The sequence below is a fragment of the Diplotaxodon limnothrissa genome, linkage group LG14, assembly GCF_057381915.1.
Source record: "Diplotaxodon limnothrissa isolate DT_005_m linkage group LG14, D_limnothrissa_male_GT1.1, whole genome shotgun sequence".
Lineage (NCBI taxonomy): Eukaryota > Metazoa > Chordata > Actinopteri > Cichliformes > Cichlidae > Diplotaxodon > Diplotaxodon limnothrissa.
The window spans coordinates 10,375,593-10,396,710 of NC_140609.1; the positions used below are offsets into that span (position 1 = coordinate 10,375,593).

The 21,118-nt window shown below is 41.4% G+C and overlaps 2 protein-coding genes across 2 annotated transcripts; both read right to left on the reverse strand.

Annotated features, from left to right (window-relative positions):
* Positions 1 to 541: 541 nt before the first annotated feature.
* Positions 542 to 17,715, reverse strand: bace1 (beta-secretase 1). The gene is made up of 9 exons (XM_085370036.1): positions 16,859 to 17,715; positions 7,881 to 7,969; positions 7,568 to 7,784; positions 6,283 to 6,420; positions 5,624 to 5,758; positions 5,412 to 5,513; positions 5,151 to 5,300; positions 2,145 to 2,316; positions 542 to 2,014 (listed from the first exon to the last, which is right to left on the reverse strand). Exons 1-9 carry the CDS (start codon positions 17,168 to 17,170, stop codon positions 1,776 to 1,778), a joined length of 1,554 nt encoding a protein of 517 aa, XP_085226162.1. The 5' UTR covers positions 17,171 to 17,715; the 3' UTR covers positions 542 to 1,775.
* Positions 17,716 to 18,720: 1,005 nt separating this feature from the next.
* LOC146618474 (T-box transcription factor TBX1) lies at positions 18,721 to 20,842 on the reverse strand. Its single transcript, XM_085370037.1, has 7 exons — positions 20,778 to 20,842; positions 20,565 to 20,666; positions 20,240 to 20,411; positions 19,860 to 20,015; positions 19,645 to 19,712; positions 19,215 to 19,324; positions 18,721 to 18,881 (listed from the first exon to the last, which is right to left on the reverse strand). Exons 1-7 carry the CDS (start codon positions 20,840 to 20,842, stop codon positions 18,721 to 18,723), a joined length of 834 nt encoding a protein of 277 aa, XP_085226163.1.
* Between the last annotated feature and the right edge of the window lie 276 nt (positions 20,843 to 21,118).

A 21,118-nucleotide genomic window follows, 5' to 3' on the forward strand; every position in this document is an offset into this window, starting at 1 on the left:
CACACCTTGTGCTTTTGGGCACTCCAGTGATGTTGCAGCTCTGAAATATGGCCAAACTGGTGGCAAGTGGCATCTTGGCAGCTGCATGCTTGACTTTTCTCAGTTCATGGGCAGTTATTTTGCGCCTTGGTTTTTCCACACGCTTCTTGCGACCCTGTTGACTATTTTGAATGAAACGCTTGATTGTTCGATGATCACGCTTCAGAAGCTTTGCAATTTTGAGACTGCTGCATCCCTCTGCAAGATATCTCACTATTTTTGACTTTTCTGAGCCTGTCAAGTCCTTCTTTTGACCCATTTTGCCAAAGGAAAGGACGTTGCCTAATAATTATGCACACCTGATATAGGGTGTTGATGTCATTAGACCACACCCCTTCTCATTACAGAAATGCACATCACCTAATATGCTTAATTGGTAGTAGGCTTTTGAGCATTTACAGCTTGGAGTAAGACAACATGCATGAAGAGGATGATGTGGACAAAATACTCATTTGCCTAATAATTCCGCACACACACGTACATAGACAACACATTTTCCAGTTACAATTAGTATTTTATTGGTTCAACAGTGCTGCCAGCGCCTGGCAGATAAATAAACAGTTCTGAGTTGACCTATTTACACCTTGTTCGGAGACAATACAAACAGTCTCTTATAGACATACATAGTGTTCTTTAGTGTATAACATACGTTGGGCTGGTATCTTTGTCCAAGCATACATGTATGGTCCCCCTTGAAAGATGTGGTGAGTGATTCAGTTTGTGTTTGTGGAAAAAAAGCCCTATAAAGTCTTGGTTTGTTTGCTTGTCATGTGTTCTTGTTACATGTGGTAATCATCAGATGGTGCAGCAGTCATATGCAGGGATATAAGCTCTGTGTGTTTTGTGTGTGTCTGCGCAAATACATGATCTGGAATGCACAACCTTTATGTACAGTAGATAATTGAAGCCATCAATATAATAAGAAAAAGTGACATCTGCTGTGTTCAGTAGTCTCAGTTTCACACAAAGCAAAACCGATTTTTATACTTTAAATATAACGTCTGATATTTAATCAAATTAGCCACGTTATGCATACTTGTTTTGCATTGCAGGATTCATTTGCTGGCATATGTCATTTCATTGGCGCTATTATCATGTTTCCATTTTTGTTAAACCTCTCAGTACACTTCTCACTTACAGTACAGCTGCGCACATCTACAGGCATGCTCACATGTATCAGACTCGTCTCATTCACTCTAAGCCACAAACAGAACATCTATACACACACACACACGCACACAGTGACCAGTTCATACGTCCATATGTTTACATTATCTCCATCCAGTACTCATATCTGGTGTGATTTTCTTCATTAAAAGTGTTTTAATGTTTCTAAATGCTCTTTCCTCAAGTTCCAAATGTTAAGAGACAAACCTTTCCGAATTACAAAACAAATCCATTGTTGTGATTTATTTATATACTATTTATAATCATTATTCTTTCATTTCACATTTTCCTGCATCTGCTCTCTATAGCCATGCTGATCTGCATAGGTAGCTCAAACAGGCAAAGTTGATGCTGATGAAAACGGCTTTTTTGTAACGGCTCTAGTTATCCTTGCAAAACACTTGAGGGCAGCAAGGCTGTCACCATTTTCTTTAGTTAACGTTAGCTGAAAAATCTTTTCAAAGCTCCTGTTTTAACAGCACCGACATTTTAAAACACTTTTTAACCACAGTCCATGTTTATCCTGCCTTTCAAGCACATGTCTTTATATGACCTCCACGTCTTCCTTTTCACTTTAGGAGCGATATGTCGTCAGCGAAGTCCCCATGTGGGTGCAGGCAGCGGGCAAAGCGCCACTGGCACACCATGAGACACAGTGGCAGCATGAAGAGAGCGCAGATGCCCGCCATGATGTAGGCGATGGTCATAAGGGTGGACTCGTCCGTCTGGGGGATGTTGTAGCCGCAGTCCTCCAGGTCGACCCCGTGGAACGGACCCTCCACGGAGGCTGTGCGGAACTCATCGTGCACTAAAAAAACAAAAAAACAAAACAGGATTGTATGTAGTCAAGAAACAGAACAATACTACCTACATTTCTTCTGCCTCCTTCTCTTTTCTCCCATTTTTTCTCTGTCATCCCTCCATCCCCTGCTCCTCACCATGGCAGGTGCTAACAGCAAATCCGATGCGTTTCTTCTCGCGGTCAAACACCACGTAGAAGCCTTCCATGATGACGGCGCCCATCACTGTGCCGGTGCTGGACTGGGACACAGCAAACTTGTAGCAGTCCTCCTGAGCAGAGGCCACGTCTTCCACTGGACGCAAGTATTGCTGCATACAAAAGAAAAGAAAAAAAGTAGAGTCAGACACCCAGCATCGGGCATGCACAGCCCTTGTGTAATCACCATTACTTCATTCTTAAAATACACCATCATGTGAGATTTGCAAATCACTGCATGTTGTTGTTATTTACTCTTTACAAAACATCTCAGCTATTTTGTAACAGCGTTTGAGGACACGGTAAAGAAATTAAAACGATATTGTGCCTTCATTGCTAAAAGCGGGTCACCTGGCTCATTGTTAGGTGGTCGCTAGGCAACATGACGAAGTAATACATCATCCATAATTCAAAATTTTTGGATATAAATTAGATGTCATTGTCATGAAATTAAAACAATGCTATGCTTTTATAAGATGTTAGAGGTGCATAAATATTAAAAATACGGGCAACACCCAGCGCTACCCCTCAGCCTCCCAGTAGATGCACTGATGGTACCAACTACATTCTTGAGTTATCAGATTCAAAAAACATCTTAGTATGTGATATAGATAAAAGCCTTCAGGGGCCTAAGATGTACCTGTCAAGCCTGGTTGCTCAACTCCTGCATGTGTAGGAGGAATTCACAGGCAAAGAGACAGAGAGTTTGTGCATCATGCTCAGATATTGCAATGTCAGAGTGCTAGATGAAGCTGAACGAGAGATAGCAGCGATGTCTCCAGAAATCATGACAATGGTATAAAATGTAGAAAGCATTTTTTTTCTCCTGACATAAACAAAATCAATCTGCAGAAAGAAATGTCCGTGTAGAAAATAGTTCCCAAACCAAAGTGCTCACAACTGCTCACAACTAGATGGTAGTAACCAGACCGAAAAGCAGCGCACATTTCAGTGCTTTATTTCGGTGCTTTTTTTTCCTGAGATGTCATACACTTCAGATTCTAGCCAATCATTTTACCTTTCCGAGGATAGTAGGCGGGCCCAGGTACGTACGTTCTTTTAGAGCAGAGCTACAGATTAAAAATGCTCAAGGCGAAGCGGTCAAAAGTCTGGCTGTACTTTACAGCAAAAGACACAAACTCAGCAGCCTGCAACAAGTGCTTTAAGGTGATACTGTGATACTGTGCAAAGGAGGTAACACCTCAAATCTGATGAAACACCTGACACATAGAGCTTTTTTTAAAGCCGAGAAATGCACCGTATTTGATAGCTTGCTGCGAGACCTCACATCGAGCACATCTACTGCGGGTGTGGTGCCTGTTATTGGACACGGAGCAACATCCCCCAAGAACCCGAAGAGGAGAGTCCTGGCACCTAGCCCTGCCAGTGTAGCAGAAATGATGATGGATGATGACGGCAGCAGCAGCCGTTCTTCTCTGCGTGAGTAGCTTAATGTTGTCCGTGTGTAATTTACGTTGAGTACGCTAACCATGTTATTACATTAATGCACGTAAGGTGAACTAGCAAACACCGTCGTAGTTACATGCGGCTGTCTTCTTGTTTGATGGCAGATGCTCCCTTCACCCTGGCCAAAAAGGCTAAAATGACCAAAGAAAAAGTGGAAAACAGTTAAACATGAGAGGTTTTTGGACAAAGTTTGTGTTTTCCATTCTTTGAGCACCGGTTCGAGCACCGTTTAAGCACCGTTTAAATCCCTACTTACAACAAGGTTTGTGTTTTGAGTAACTTGGTTACTTTTTTTTATACAGAGACTAGAGAGCTCACTAAAATGCCCGTATCACCCTAATTTCTCATTGCACAGTTTTATTCTTAGAGCCTGTTAGAGTAGCTTTGCATAGTGGGAAATAATCCTTATTTATCTTGTACCGGGCCTTACTGAAGTGCCCTCAGCTGCCTGAAACAAGCTGTTTTAGCTTTATTTAAGTCAACCTCCTTTTCAGTGGCTGCCCCACAAAAGCTGACCGTATGATTTTTTGGCTCATACAGTTTGACTGTACATACACTAACCTCACTAACCGGACTTGTTTAATATGAACATCCTGGCTATAACGCCACACTGGACTAGTACCAGATATTGTTTGCTGATCAGTACTGAGCTATGACCTAGAATCAATGATGTAATTGCAAAGCTGTCCACTAGAGAGCGATCATATGTTTTCATATTTAAAGGATCTTATTCAGAACAAATAACAATCAGATTACAGAGGCAGATTTTTCCAGCTCAAGTGTTCCTGTATATGCAGTTGTTATAGCAAAGTCATTCACTGTATTATACCTGCTACAGACATTCAAACAGAGGGACACAAAGTAAAATAAATAAGCTTTTAATTTTTCTGACAGTATCAAGGTCACAACCCACTCAGATATTTATTGCAGTGAACTTTTCTTTGACATCTCAAATTCTATTAATCTCGTCACCATCAAGGTCTGTCTGAGCGGCTTCCAATTTATAAAAAAACAACAAAAAAAGGACGTTGAATTACTTTTAAAACCTTTAGAAAATATATTCAAAGGACATTCAAACGTGCTCTTTTCTTTTGTCACGGTTTCTAGTTGTGCTTTCATTCCATGAGGAGTGGAACTGCATATATTGGTGTGTTTGCTCTGACCACAGTTTTTGTACTGTGCAAAGTCCAAATGAAAGTTAAAACTTTTCACTTACTGATGAATACACGGTGTCGAGACCTCATACAGTGTGCGGCATGCTAACTACATTCTTGCATAACTGCGTCTTGCACCAATGACGGAAATGAATAACATTTTTAAATGTAATCTTCTTATCAAAAGATCTTACAAAATAACATTTAATTTCACATCACCCGGAGAGAATTCAAGGTTGAGCAATACAGCTTTATGTCCCTGACCCTTCTAAAACTCCAGCTTTATAAAATTATACTCAGATCCAGAGCGAGACTGCTGTGACTACCTGCGGCAGGATGGAGATTCTGAAGGACTGGTTACGGACTTCGCTCATCAGGTAGAGGGAGATGACGGGGAAGATGTGCCAGGGCGTGGTGCCAGCCTGCCAGCACACCAGCTGCTCCCCGAGCCAGAACCCAGAGGGAAACTGCTCGGTCTGAAAAATCAGGGTCGGAAGGACATTAGTTGGTTCTCATAATCCACTCAGTACAAACCAGACGACCAGGGCGGTGATATAAACGTGATGGTACATTATAGTAGTACTGACTGAGGAGGCAGCTTCAATAGCTTTGACTGCAGCCTGGAACACTTTTCTAGGCAGTCGAAGGTTGGTAGTTCCACTGTCCACAATGCTCTTATCATAGTTGTACTGTAGAAGACAGTGACACAGTCAGGCATATTTCAAATTTCTTACACATCCTTCATTAGTCTGTTTGTGTTTTTTTTAGCTTTCGTAGGAATCTACTTATCGAGCCTCACCTCTTTACAGTCCATGTTCAGGTCCTGTCCGTTTACCTCAATACGTACGATGATAACCTCATAGTACCACTCCCTGCGGATGGGTGTGTACCAAAGCTCTCCCACATAGAGTGATGGATCCACACCTCCAATGATCTGAAAGCAAGGGGAATAATAGAGTCCAATCCGGCCTAACACATGTGCACTAGTACCTACTCAACCCTGCTTGCCTTTGCTTGGTTTTTAGAGTTGTCCACTTATGCCCTGTCCAATCTGAGTCCATCTGAAAATGTGACGTCAGCAGACTGCATGTCACCAATTGGCTAGTCATTGGCGTCACTCGATGAACCATGAGAGCATCTTCTTCATGAAAATAAACCACCATTTTTGAAACCCGGCAACGAGGGCAATGGTTACATGAAAAACCCCACGTGGTACCTGAATCTGACAAACAGCCATATACTGAGAAGCAGGTATACCATCGCCTCAACGTCCCCCACTGTTGTCTTGTGTTTGTGTTAGATACAAATGAAGTCACAGGAGTTTCGGGCGTGTTGCTATAACGACCCATGAGCATTAGGTGCTGCTCAATTGTAATGGAAAATGACCGAAACCAAGAAGACTCGAGTCGAGTCGAGTCGAGTAGGTACGAGTGGAAAAGAGCTATAAGTGTTTCTCACCATGCTTCCACCAACTGTAGCGCTGCCCAGGGAGTAGTTTTGTGTGAAGCCTGCACCACACAGCTGGAGAGAGAAGAGGTTGGGGACAGGAGTCTGGCGAACCAAAGAGTCAAAGAAAGGCTCCAATTTCTCATCAGGCTGGAGGGAAACACAGACAAATAAGTCCAGAATAGAACCGGGAATCAGACCATAGCTACAGATTCAATACTATCATGATATAAATGGTATATCTATACAGCAATGATTATAAAGAATAATCATCTACCACACATGACATCATCTGTGTAACCGGACCCTAAAAAAGGAAAGATGCAAAAACTATGTGTTGACTGCACTGTGGTGTTAATGTGTGTGTTCACTGTTTTCTCATTTTAATAGAGTTCAGTATTGTAATTTTTTAGGTAAATGTTTCAATAAAAATGTTAATATTTGGCACCTCTCTGTAAATAATGTTTGGGAGGATGCAATGAAATATATTGCCGGGTCAATATTTTGTCCCGTCCCAACCTGCTTTCAGTTTCTTAAATATCCTCCTCCTGACACATCAGCAGTTCTGCTGTCTAATCACATATTACTTTTCTGCAGATGTCAGTGTGGCAGTTATTATGCCAATAGGTGTAAGTGTGATACAGGATTCAAAGTCCAAGGTCTTTCCTTGGACTTTGAATCCACTTCCATGTTCTGTGGAAATTGTGCATGAAAATATGAACAAGTGAACCTAATTCAGACCACTGTCACAGCCCCAAATAATTACATATTCAAAACCCCCAAACACCTTACTGTCGCGAATAAAATTACTTACTTTTTATTGTATCATAAAGTGGGCATTTATGCCGTATGTAATAAAACTACACTGATCTTTGACATCTGAGTAACAAAATCGAATCACAGGTTTAGGTTTAAATTGAAAGAACCAAACTTTTTTCATCACCAGTTCAATAGTTTCTTGATCTTTTGCTAGATTAGTAGCATCGCTTACCCACATCTGATACTGTGCCGCTTGACAGTTTGGTCACATGCTCTCACTAATTTCCACAAGAGCTAAATATAGATGTATGATGTGATAATAAAATCTATTTTGCATGTCCTCACATTCATTTGTTCTCCTTTATAATTTCATCACGTCACTTTTAAGTAAGTGTATTAGCAGTCGAGACATAATCTAACTTCTAGCCCTAACTTTAATATGTTAGGCTGCTCTGGATAATGGCATTTGTAAGTGTCTTGTAAAGTTTGAATTGAGATTTTCTTTTCTCATATTTTGGAAAGACAGAGTGATTCTTACCCGGGCTATATCAGCATAGGCAAGCCCCAGGATTCCCTCCCAGTTAGATCCATTGATAAAGAAGCGATCCGACTGTGTGATTGCAGCAATATTGGCGCGCAGCGTGGCGTTGGGTCCATGCGGGACTGAGACTAGGTCGGTGCCCAGCTCTCCTTCCCAGCGTCCCTGTGTGTAGGGAACGTACACACTCCTACCCAGGTCGCGGTACGAGGTGGAGCTGTTAATGAACAATGGGCAGGATTCGTTTTACTCTCCTCCAGCCTTCATAAAATGTTTCCGAACAACTTCTATATCTGACTGAGTCTCTACTCACAGCGATCGATGGTAGTATCTGCGCAGGAAAGGATGAGCAGCCGCCCCGACTGCAAAGTTACTGCTTCCAGTATCCACCAGGATATTCAACTGAATGCAGGAAAGCAGAGAGAGGGATTTATTAAACACATACCACAAGTTTGTAAAACAATATTACGTTTGCTGTCTACAATCGAAAACATCAATATTTTATAGATAGTTTAAGGTCTTACAGGCTGTTTTTGGCAAGTAATTAGCCTCATCTCTAACTGACTTTCATTTTTCACCTCAGGAATTTACTGTACACATCACTGTATTGTAGTGTCCTGTGATGCTTCCTTTTGACCTGAATGTCCTTCTCTGTCCCCTCTCAGTCTCCACTCCAACCCTCCCCTCCTCTCAGGTTGCCCATTCTACTCCCCGTCTCCTCCTCTTCTGTCAGCATCTCTAATGCAAGTATCGTATTTTGCGTAGTCGGTCAAAACAGTTAGTAAAAGTATGAATGGAGCACCGCGGCAGACAGCGAGGAGAAGAGAAATAAGCCACGTCTGCCTCATGTTAATTATGTATAATACTACACGATCATTTACAACTATGCATGACTGTGTACCCCATGTTGCACAGCACCATTTCTGACTGCATTTTATTGATAAATGAGAAATTCAGAGAAAGACCGAGACTTCAGCTGAGAGCAGAGACAGAGTGGCACAGAGAAACCCAAACAGATGAACACACAGGCAGACACTGAACCAACAGCAAGCTGTTCAATAATGGATTGGCTCTTTAAATATCCAGAGAAGTGCTGGAGTCTCAAGGGCCAGCACTGAAAGCCCAGAATAAATCCTGACTGTCTATCTTACCAACACACACACACATACATACACACACAGAGACATACATACAGTGGGGCAAAAAAGTATTTAGTCAGCCACCGATTGTGCAAGTTCCCCCACCTAAAATGATGACAGAGGTCAGTAATTTGCACCAGAGGTACACTTCAACTGTGAGAGACAGAATGTGAAAAAAAAATCCATGAATCCACATGGTAGGATTTGTAAAGAATTTATTCGTAAATCAGGGTGGAAAATAAGTATTTGGTCAATAACAAAAATACAACTCAATACTTTGTAACATAACCTTTGTTGGCAATAACAGAGGTCAAACGTTTACTATAGGTCTTTACCAGGTTTGCACACACAGTAGCTGGTATTTTGGCCCATTCCTCCATGCAGATCTTCTCGAGAGCAGTGATGTTTTGGGGCTGTCGCCGAGCAACACGGACTTTCAACTCCCGCCACAGATTTTCTATGGGGTTGAGGTCTGGAGACTGGCTAGGCCACTCCAGGACTTCTGCTTCTTACGGAGCCACTCCGTTGTTGCCCAGGCGGTGTGTTTTGGATCGTTGTCATGTTGGAAGACCCAGCCTCGTTTCATCTTCAAAGTTCTCACTGATGGAAGGAGGTTTTGGCTCAAAATCTCACGATACATGGCCCCATTCATTCTGTCCTTAACACGGATCAGTCGTCCTGTCCCCTTGGCAGAAAAACAGCCCCATAGCATGATGTTTCCACCCCCATGCTTCACAGTAGGTATGGTGTTCTTGGGATGCAACTCAGTATTCTTCTTCCTCCAAACACGACGAGTTGAGTTTATACCAAAAAGTTCTACTTTGGTTTCATCTGACCACATGACATTCTCCCAATCCTCTGCTGTATCATCCATGTGCTCTCTGGCAAACTTCAGACGGGCCTGGACATGCACTGGCTTCAGCAGCGGAACACGTCTGGCACTGCGGGATTTGATTCCCTGCCGTTGTAGTGTGTTACTGATGGTGACCTTTGTTACTTTGGTCCCAGCTCTCTGCAGGTCATTCACCAGGTCCCCCCGTGTGGTTCTGGGATCTTTGCTCACCGTTCTCATGATCATTTTGACCCCACGGGATGAGATCTTGCGTGGAGCCCCAGATCGAGGGAGATTATCAGTGGTCTTGTATGTCTTCCATTTTCTGATGATTGCTCCCACAGCTGATTTTTTCACACCAAGCTGCTTGCCTATTGTAGATTCACTCTTCCCAGTCTGGTGCAGGTCTACAATACTTTTCCTGGTGTCCTTCGAAAGCTCTTTGGTCTTGGCCATGGCGGAGTTTGGAGTCTGACTGTTTGAGGCTGTGGACAGGTGTCTTTTATACAGATGATGAGTTCAAACAGGTGCCATTCATACAGGTAACGAGTGGGGGACAGAAAAGCTTCTTACAGAAGACGTTACAGGTCTGTGAGAGCCAGAGATTTTCCTTGTTTGAGGTGACCAAATACTTATTTTCCACCCTGATTTACGAATAAATTCTTTACAAATCCTACCATGTGAATTCATGGATTTTTTTTTCACATTCTGTCTCTCACAGTTGAAGTGTACCTCTGGTGCAAATTACTGACCTCTGTCATCATTTTAAGTGGGGGAACTTGCACAATCGGTGGCTGACTAAATACTTTTTTGCCCCACTGTATGTTCACATCACTGACATCCACCTGTACTTTCCCCAAAAACACGGTCAGCCATATTTCTGTACGCACCCTGTCCTCCTTTCTTGGAAAGAAATTTGCTGACTACACTTTATAGGTCTGAATCTTTCACACACGCATCCTGAGTCACCGAGATGTGCGCGGGGCCACACACACAAGGATCCCAAATGACGAAAGCCACTGCATCCTGACACACTGAGACCTCATGCCTCTCCCTGCACTCTCTCTATCTGTCTTCCTGTCCTCTCTGGCAGAGTGCCTGTCTGTTCCATCCATTATACACCCTTCCCCCTTCACTATGGAGGAGAAATCATTTAGCAGTTACGAGAACAGAATGCAACCTACATTCTGTTTTTGAAAGTTACTGTAAATGGATCAGGGTCATTTCCGCAACATTACTTCTAATAAATAAATGTAAAGTGTCTCCTTCGTGTCTCTGTATGTGCTCATTAAAATTCAAGACCATTTGGCCAACGCTGACCAAATGATTCATCTAGTGCTCTGAGTTATAGTGCCACTCTTAATCTCTAACACATACATATCTACATCCAAAGGTTTGTATACTCTATAGTTTACTTCTTGAAGTTGGCTCTGAGGATCTCCAGGGGTGTGTGACGGACAGTCAAAACAAAACAAATAAACTTGTTATGAATAATTTTTGTTTTAATAACTACCAAAATGCAATTAAAAATGCATTTTGTAAGCATTATTCACATACACATTATTATTGGCCCGGTAGCAATTCTGACATGACTGTCACCAGGGATGTCACCAGAACACATACCTGTGGTACCTTTCCATACCAAAATTCTGAGAACTTTTTTCAGTACCACAGGTACCGTAGCCAGCATTTGTAATGAATAGGAGAAAAAGTTTTGCTACTTGGATAATTGATACTAAATACTACAATCAGATTAGATACTCATTTGCAACAGTAGCATCTTCCTCTCCTCTAGCTGAGAAACAACTGCAGCTCTGCAGACCAGCACAATGCCCCTCCCCTCACTAGCAGCTGAACGTGTGAACAGCAGCACAACAAACTTTGATGAAGCATCTTAAAGATTATCACCTGTTTTTTTTAATGAAGAATTTCAAGAGATCAGTAAAGCATATGTTTCTTTAATACTAAAGTACTGAACAATTACCATAAATGTTAACCTGACTGGTGCACGTTAGCCATTAGCCACATAACCCACATTAGTTGTCCAATAACAAGGTTATTATAGTGAACTAAAACTAAACTAGTTAAAAGTAGATCTTAAAACACATTTCAGTCAACTAAAATAAAAATAAAAAGCAAAAAGTAATTTAACTGAAACAATTTTGTGAACTTGTAAAATTAATAAAAATAAAGAATAAAAAATATAGAGGCAGTATCTTAAGTTTTTGTATTTGTTAGTAAAAATGTTCTTACAACTTGCCTGATCAGTCATTGATGGATGAGACTCTGGATGTCTAAAAGACTGAGAAACAACTGCCTTCAAAAGGTTTTGCATTTCTATTGTATACTGTATATACTATATTATAAGACCTACACTGATTTTCCTAAATCTTGCATCTGCCATATGCCCTCCACATTTTAATCATTTTAAAAGATTAAAACTAATTAAACTAGATTAAACATTTTCAAACAATAAAAACTGAAATAAGACAAACCTCTTTGAAAACTGACTGAAAGTAAACAGAATTTTTTAAAAAATGAGTAAAAATGAAAAAAAAAAAATCTAATTACTAAATAAAAAATTATAACGATAAAACTCAGCCCTGAAGGTAGGCAGCAAATGTTTTCCCCATCTGTAATACTGTTAATAGACGGTGTTAAGATTACAGGATAACAGCTATTTGTGTTTGAAAGTCTTATGGTTCAAGTCCCTGACTTAAGTTGAGACAAGTCCACTAGCTGCCACAAATATCAGCAATGAAAATATGGTACCAAGTCACCAGAAGGAAATTAACAGGGAATTTTTCCCTTTGTGGCATCCAAAATGATAACACACATATACACTCAACAAAAATATAAACGCAACACCTTTGTTACTGCTCCCATTCCCCATGGGATGGACGTAGAGACCTAAAATTCATTCCAGATACACAATATAACCATCCCTCCCAAACAGTGGTCACAAATCAGTCCAAATGTGTGGTAGTGGGCACATCTGCTATATTGAGATAATCCATCCCACCTCACAGGTGTGCCACATCAGGATGTTGATCTGACATCATGAGTAGTGCACAGGTGTACCTCAGACTGCAAAGCACCTCTTTTTAACTTCAGTGGATATTATACATGGTTATGCTCAGGATATGTCAGCCCATTTCTACTGGAAATGCCTTTTGGTTAAACTTTCAGCAAGGAATTTGCATTTGCACTGTTACATTTTTATAAAGCTTTAATGTACATAAAAACCAGCTTCTTGTTTAAGTGAAAATAAATGGAAGGTTGTCTTTTTGCGCTAGTAATGTTGTGGAGTTGTATTTTGTCTCGCATCAATTATATCGTCGGTTATATCGTTATCGCAAATTTTCAAATATATATCGTGATAAATATTTTTGGCCATATCGCCCTGCTCTAGGCTGTACAGATTAAAAGTTTAAAGTTTTAGCACTGTTTACATTTAGTGCAACCATCTTGGATTGTTGGGGACGTTCCACAAAACATTTACAACTAGGAACGCAAAATCTCTGAATTCCAACCTGTTCGGGATTGCAGCATTAATGATATGTTACTAATGTACCTAAATATGATCTGTGCAGATGTTTCCAAAGAGCTGAAGTTGTGTTTGAGCTAGAGCTGGGCGATATGAGATTTTTACATATCACGATATGTTTTTTTTCATTTCAGGCGATAACGATATCTATCACGATATAAGCCAAATAACTATATTTGTAAGATTTAAATGTGCCGTTGCTCACAAGTAAAATGTGAAATAATCAGCAGCTTGTTTTTATTTAAATATTTATTTCCCATAATAAGTTCAACAGGGTAGGAACATGAGACTTTTTCAGATAAATAAAGGCAAATATTGCAAACTACACAAAAGGCAGCCGCTAAAGCGTTTAAGTTTCAAAATAGAACAAATGAAACAGACTAAATTGTCAATTCCACTTAGAAACAAAATATTAATTCTAAAAATAAATCTTAGTTTGTTTTACAGAATAACAGACAAAACTGACTAACTTTTGTCAATATCAAATAAACTGAGAACTAAAAGGAAATTCTCAATCTCTCCTTGTTGTATAGCTGAGCTTTTCAAACAGTTTTAACAGTTACTTTAGTCTGACAAAAGCCGAATGATGAATTAGCGCTTCCAGTCAGAGACTGAGGCTACGTCCACACGTACACGGGTATTTTTGAAAACGGAGATTTTCCGTTTTCGTTTTAAAAAATAATCCCGTCCACACATAAAGGCAGAAATGAAGGAAAACGCTGCTATGAACATGCCAAAGCAGCAGGTGGCGCTAGATTCCTAACCGTGCAGAAATGTTGGCCAATCAGAAGTCTAGAAGCCTCGGTGGGAAAAAGTAAACAAAGCTGGGGCATAGAAGCAGAACCGAGTCGTATGTGTGGACGGACAGTAACTGTGTGTATATGTAAGCATTTAAACACTGCAGAGAGTAGAATTAACAGTAACAGTATTGTAGAAATTCATTTCACCGAAACCAGTGTGACGCATGTATTTCCAGACTTGCTTTCGGCACAATTTACAGTGCACGCTACTCTGATTTTTGTCAGACTTGAAATAGCCGAAATACCTTCACACTACGGAACTTCTTTGGCTCTTCCGTTCGACAATCTCTCCGGCATTGGAACCATCATCTGTTTTCTCTTCGGTCACGCTCGGTTGATTTTTCTAGTCGGCACACTCATTTCCTCCATTACGCGCTGGCTCCATTACCCGCTGGCTGCTTCCCAAACAAACACACGTGCGGCTTGGCACTTGTGCTGTACGTAACAAGTCACGCGACGTGACGCTGCGGCTGTGATTGGTTCGGCTCTGCGCTACTTGATTTGGATTGGCTGACCTTTTTTTTTTTTTTTTTTTTTTTTTAAGAGGACAAGAGCGGCGAGGTCTATCGCGATAGCTTAATTTCTCTATCGAGTAAAAGTTATATCGCGATACATATCGTTATCGTTCTATCGCCCAGCTCTAGTTTGAGCTTAACAAAGTTCATTCTGTTCTGGATGTAGTTTGTACTTTCCCATCGGACTCATCCATTTGTGCAATAAAAATAATGTTTATATCCAAGCTGCAGACTCCGCCATGATCGTCTGCCAGAGAGTGATTAACTGTATTTGCCAAAAAACAACTGTCGGTATTTAACCGTTAATAGATGACTTATTGGCTTGTAATCTGTTAAACATATGTCAAACATATCTCTTGTGAGTGATGTCTCAATATTCCAAGTATCAACAAGGATTTTCCCACATTTTAATCAAAGTGTGATGACAGTGTTTAGGTTCTTTCCAAATGTTCCCAGACCTGTATATAAAAGATTAAAGCAGCTACTATGAAGTCACCCACTGAGGCTTCATAGCAAGACTTTTCCGTGTGTTTTTCCATCCCAGTGTTTTTAAACCAGAAGGGAAGAGAAAGTGGCGAAAATGATTGTGAAGCTGAAGACACCACACATCCCTGACATACCTTGATAATTTTGGGGGTTAGGGTTAGGGTGACTGTGACAATGACAATAATTTTACAGAATTAACTTAATATTTTACTCATTAAGACATTACACTAGTGACTGAGCCGATAAACTCATCAGTGTTTTCTGATGTTGCAGAGCAAGAGAGACAAGGATCCCCACAGACTACACAGCTGGATGCCAAGTTTGCAACCAGAGGAGTCGCCCCCTGGTGACCTCTAAAAACATTGCAGATTTAAAGTAAGCCTTCCCTGGGTTCACTTTTCAGACTCAGAGCTACGTCCACACCACACAGATGAAAAAATCTTTGAGAATTAGAACCTTTATCTATCTTAAAAATTCCTAAAGTTAGTTAAAACACATTTTTATTTCATACCACAGAGAAATAAAGGCAAGAGAAAGAAAAATGGTGGCTACAGTTTTGACGAGCTTTCAACAAAATTGGATTTTGCCCTTAAGTGAATTCATATTGATTATCCTCAGGTCAGGGGCCATCGAGCTGGTAGTTACCAGGGTGACAGTGATTTTTTTTTGGCATGATCAGGCTCAAAAGTAAAAAGACACCCTTTTGACTCATAAAGAATTTATGATAGATAACAAACTAGAAGACTGGCTTTTTAGTTAAAGTTATTTATATTACAGAAATGAAAGTAAATAAAAGTGTTCTGTGGGTGGTTACCTCACTGAGCTTCTAACACCTCTAAATTTTGGATGCTCTTTCTTACTTCCACGGCTACATATCAAAGGTCACTGTTTTTGTTTTCTTTCTATTTTTTAGAAGGTTATGTCTGCAACACAAAGATTCAGAAAATGCCAACAAACAGTCTCTGACGCATTCCTCAAATTACAATCAATATATTTTTTTGAAGACAGATTTCCTGCACGGCTTCCTATATTTCACTTAACGTCAGACTTTGGCTTCCTGCGCTGAAAGATTAGAATAATGAATAAATAACAATCACTCCAGCCACCAACACACAGTGTTGCCTGTCAGTGCTGACTGGCCTCTGCTGCCGGGGACTGATCTGCAGCAGACAGATCTCCTTCTCACCCTCTGTCTCTCTCACTGACACAGGAAGAATCAGTGGCAAAGTGACACCTCCGCTTAGCACCTTCGGCCTTCCATCTCCCACACCATCTCATTGCTTTTGTTTCCTGAAAGCTGCCTGTCTGACTTCCACGTCCTCCCTCTGTAACACACACACACTTGTTTCTCCTTCCTCTTCTTCCACTCTCAAACTCCCACTTTCTTCTCTTTGACCCTTGTCCCTCTGTTTATGTTCTTCTGTCCCTGTCACCCCACTCCATCTTTTCCTTTTTCCTCCTTCTCTTTTGGCAGATCCTCTCATTCCATCTCTCCCTCCGTGCTCGCCCTTTGTGTGCCAGCCTGTACACCGCAGCTGCACCCAGCTGGCAGTCCTCACTCTGCAGAATTAATGGTTCCATTATCTGCCCGTATCATTCAGTCCTTTCTCACACTTTCACAGGGATTCACACACGTACTCTAACAAAGACTATATATATGAGCATATATGCTGACACACTGATGCAACACTAAGGTGACTGTGTAATACAGATAACATCACAGGGTATGTCTTGTGCCAATTGATAACCCTGGATCCAATGATAATTTCAAGCTGGTTTTGCCTGATAGGTCTGAGTACTCTTAAAGAAGGATGTTTTAAGGATAAGATATTGATTTTTTGGGTGTGCCTGGTGTTAATTACATTGATTTTCTTACAGTGGGTGTGTGTTCATTGGTTAAAAAGGTGATGAGATACACACTGAGGAGTCAGGGGACATCAAATCAATTACTCTTTGTGAATGAAACGTCTACCTTTTGCGGAGGAGAACCCACGGCCATCTCCACGTAGTATCCCTGGCCAGACTTCCCACGCAGGTTATCAATCATGTCCACGAAGCTGATACCGCCCGCTGGCGCTCCTCTCCGCCTGCGCGCAGGGCTCCTGCTCGCGGAGGCGGCAGGTGGCAGCGGCGGTGGTTGTTCGCCGCGAGCACCTTGCCGCAGTGGCACGCGGATGGCTAGAGACAGGCCCGAGGAGTTGGGGGCGGTTTGACCGCTGCTGAGCAGACATAAAGTCGTCCATATAAATATACCCGTTAACCAGCGAGGCTGTAACATGTCCATGGTGAAACCGGGTAAAAGTTTTGATTTTGTCGTGTTCAAGTCTGACTTAACGACACTCGCTTCAGTTTGACATCCAGTCCGCAGCAACCCAGGGGGAGAGCTCAGGTGGTGAGGATGCTAAGATGACGGCTAAAAGCATGATGGCAGTTAAACCACAAACACGAAGAGACGAGGTCACTCTGCGTTCACTCCTGTTTTCTTCATGTTAAATGACACGTCGAGGGGGGGATACTCATGCTACAACAACTAGCATGAGTAATAAATCAAATAGCATAAAATAAAAAATAATAATAAATCGCAATCACAGCTGATCCAGGCAATCCTTGGTGTCACCGACGCGTAAATTACAGTCTGTGCCTCCGTGAGCCAACAAACTGCAGGCCTGCGTAGTTCCGTCCGCGCATCTTCGTGTCAAACGACATTCACCGCTGACAGGCAGGACGGTCGGCAGGCTGCCATAATCCGCATCCTTCCCCCTGCCCGACACGTTCTCTCTGTTCTCCGCCTTCAAGTCTTTCACCTCCTCCTCCTCCTCCATCTACCCCTCTGCATCCATCAGAGCTGCAAGAGCGCGAGCATCACCTCCGTCAAGTTAGCTTACATAGCCACACAATTTCCTCTAATACTTTTCAAAATAAAACAATTTACACCGATTACGCCTGCATAAGCAAAAAAGCATGAAAGGCCCACATTTTTACCCCAATGGGTTCTAAAATTAGACGGCACTGATTATTTGCAGCTCTACACATTGACGGTAACACATCACGTGTCAAACCACTGCAGAAGGCTTGGAGTATACGCCTTTCTTAAAGAGGATTTAACTTAAAACAAGGTTGTTTAAAAGGAACTGCCTGGTTTACAGTACTTTCTTTATAATTCCTTAGTTTTCAGTTTTACAACAGAAAAGGTTACACTTGGTTCCATTTAAATTAAATCGCTCTTGTTTCCTCGACATTTCTTTCTGTATAGCCTGTAATGCTTTCATATCGTCTTTTATTCTGAAGCCGCGGTATTGTAGGTCTCGCAGGTTGTTTGGAAACTGTCCCTAAGAAACATTGCATCCTGGGGAATGTAGTTTTCACCAGTACTCCCTTGCAAATCACGAGTCATCAGTTCCAATATCAGAAACACACCAAACATTCATACAAAACTTCAGGGTGCTGTTTTATTATCTCAGACAACAAACAGATGCATTACAAACGTTGCACACGATTTTATAAATATTGCTATGGAGACGAACTATAACTGCATAGATAACATAACACTATAACTGTATAACTGCGGCGTTAACACTAGACCCTACTATGTCCTTGAAGTGCTTGAATGGTATTATTCACAGTGTTTGTCATAATTCATGTAGACATTGGATTTTATGTTACACTTAATAATAATTACAATTAATGATTATAAGTATCCATTAGGCATTATTTTGTAAAATAGTTACTAAAAATGACAATGAACACAGTGTGAAGTTATCACATAATATTATATAACAGGAGGGTCCTTTTTCATTTAAAACACTTCTTTTGAACCTTGACAGATTGGTGGTCTCATGATGACCCTGCACGGTCCCAGAAGGAGGGGAGATGGAGGCAGGAGGCAGGTGCTAAAAAACTGCTCCCACCTTTCCTCTCCGTGCCTCCCATGGAGTCTTTACTGTGATGAAACAGTTCACACTGCTCCATCATCAGCGGGTCCAGGCCCTCCTGCCCTGAAGATGGAGAAGAAAAATCTTTAGAAAGGTACTGAAGAACATTTAGACCAAATCTGCTGTCTAATAAATATAAATCATTTGCCAAAAGCTTATTTAAATAATGTGGTTGTTCTTATCCAGTTTTAAAACACTGCAGGACTGGTGGGCAAATAAAGCCCCAAACAGGCTGCGTTTTTACAGTCTTTTCCTTAAATAATCCTTCTCCGTACAGTTTCATTAAGTAGGTTGAATTCAAACAGGTATCTACTAGTTAAAATTTCTTTATTCCATGAGCTAAAAAGACTTTAACCACATATAACACTGTTTTAAAAAAATGCAAAAGATACTGACTGGTTGAGGTCTTTGAGTCACAGTTTATTTGTTCTCCAGATTTGTCGATTTGAGATTCTGCTCTGCCCTCTGCTGGACACCACACTGCTAGAGGACTGGGATTACCCGCCCTACATACAAACACACACAAGAAACCATAGTGAGAAAGAGGAGAGGTAAGTGTTCACCTTAACCTCACACACAAATTAAATACATGGCAGGCAAAGGTGTTCATCCCGGACATGTATAACCTGTCATCTATGAACGTCAGTTCTTTGTATACAAAGGTCAGAGATTAGCTATCATCAAGACTTTCGCCTTATCACTATTTAACGGGTGATAAAAGTGATAAAGAAACAGTGTCATCATGTCGTGATTTCTTCTGGTCTATGGTCTAGGGACAGATATGTTTATTAAATTAGGTGAAGTGCAGGGAAAGTGTGACACTCACCAAGCCTGGGGGTCTGTAGTCCTGAAGCCCTTAGCAAATGGGTTGCTTGCAATTTTTAACTGAGTGATCTAAGAGGAGAGGTTAAAATAAATGGCATGAAAAGCAAAGAATCGCTTAATGCACACAAAAAAAAAAAATCAAAAATCAAACAGATAAAAACATTGTAATGTCATAATTTTTTTTTAGCTTGCATCTTGGTTCACTCAGTTCCGTACCCTGTGGTTTTGATAAGCAGTTACAGCCATGAAGCGTGTCTCAGGGAACGAGAAAGAGCAGAAGTTCTTGTATGCATTCAAGTGGCTGTTCGGCGTTGGATCTACATACACCACATGGAAGCGCGGTTGATAGCGATGCATGGAGTTCAGTATCATCTGGAAGTGGGGGGACATGAGAAAACACAAATAGCTTAGTACTTATTGTTGCACACTGCTATGATCTCTTTTTCTGGCCTTCAAAGTCTGCTCCATTGGAATCATTTAGCGAAGCTTTGCATGATTCACAATTCAAAATAATCCTTACTACAGCTCCTCAGTTAATGTTCTGTGCGAAAAAGCCCATTTAGCATCATAGCCCCTCATTTAAGACATTCACTAACATGTCCGTTGTCATCCAGCAGGTTGTTGGTGAGCTTTAGGCTGTCAAAGGACACAGTCTGCTTCATCCACTGGGCTCCACGGGCAGGTGAGTCTGGGTGGAAATGCATCCTGCTTGGGGCTGCGACATCTGCTCTTCCCGCCACTAACCAGGATGAGCTGTGGAATGCATATCTGACACACACACACACACACACACAAAAGTGTAAAATGTTCAAAGCAGGACTTACAGAGCATCGATGCTTGCAGAATTGTATTCGTGCAAATAACACAACTGTTAAACATCACAAATACACTAAACACAGTTATGCAGGTTGTGTTTCTGACCTGTATCTTTTGCTGTCGACAGGGATAAAATCCATGAGAAGAACATATTCGGCAGAGGGATCCATCCCAGAGATCCGTACCTGGAATGTCGGAAACATCCGCCTGCAAGTTAACAAACAGATTCTAGTGAGAGGTAGTGCAGGAAGACAAATAGGAAACATACAAGATATGATGTTTAGTAGGAGTATGCATAAATGTGAGGATTCTCATCACCTTCCCGCTTTGGTAACAATCATCTCTGTGCCCAGCTGGTCAAACTGCTGCCAAAGTGCCTGCATCTCCAGCTGAACTCTGACCCCACTGATCTGGGGGCACTTTGTGCTCGACAGTGACCCTTCGTCTGCGCAGCAGGGTAGAGACAGATCGCAGCTCTGAGACAGCTGAAGACCTGAGGAGAAGAGAGAATACAATTCTGTTCATATTTGTTGGAACAGATTCTGCCCATGAGCTTTGATGCGATAACTTGGAGTGCGAAACACTTACCATTCATAATTTCAACACCTCTTACTGATAACATAGATGGAGGTGCTATTTTGTTTTTTCCAGTCTTTTCA

Excerpts from the sequence above, each read along its gene's own strand:
- bace1 (XM_085370036.1), bottom strand. The coding sequence starts at position 17,170 with ATGGACATGTTACAGCCTCGCTGGTTAACGGGTATATTTATATGGACG. Across the intron at positions 5,514-5,623 it reads TGAACATGGACTGTAAAGAG|TACAACTATGATAAGAGCAT; the intron begins GTGAGGCTCGAT and ends TGTCTTCTACAG. Across the intron at positions 2,015-2,144 it reads TGCTGTTAGCACCTGCCATG|TGCACGATGAGTTCCGCACA; the intron begins GTGAGGAGCAGG and ends TTGTTTTTTTAG.
- LOC146618474 (XM_085370037.1), bottom strand. The coding sequence starts at position 20,842 with ATGCAGGCACTTTGGCAGCAGTTTGACCAGCTGGGCACAGAGATGATT. Across the intron at positions 19,713-19,859 it reads CTGCTTATCAAAACCACAGG|ATCACTCAGTTAAAAATTGC; the intron begins GTACGGAACTGA and ends CTCTCCTCTTAG. Across the intron at positions 18,882-19,214 it reads TGACTCAAAGACCTCAACCA|GGCAGGAGGGCCTGGACCCG; the intron begins GTCAGTATCTTT and ends CTCCATCTTCAG.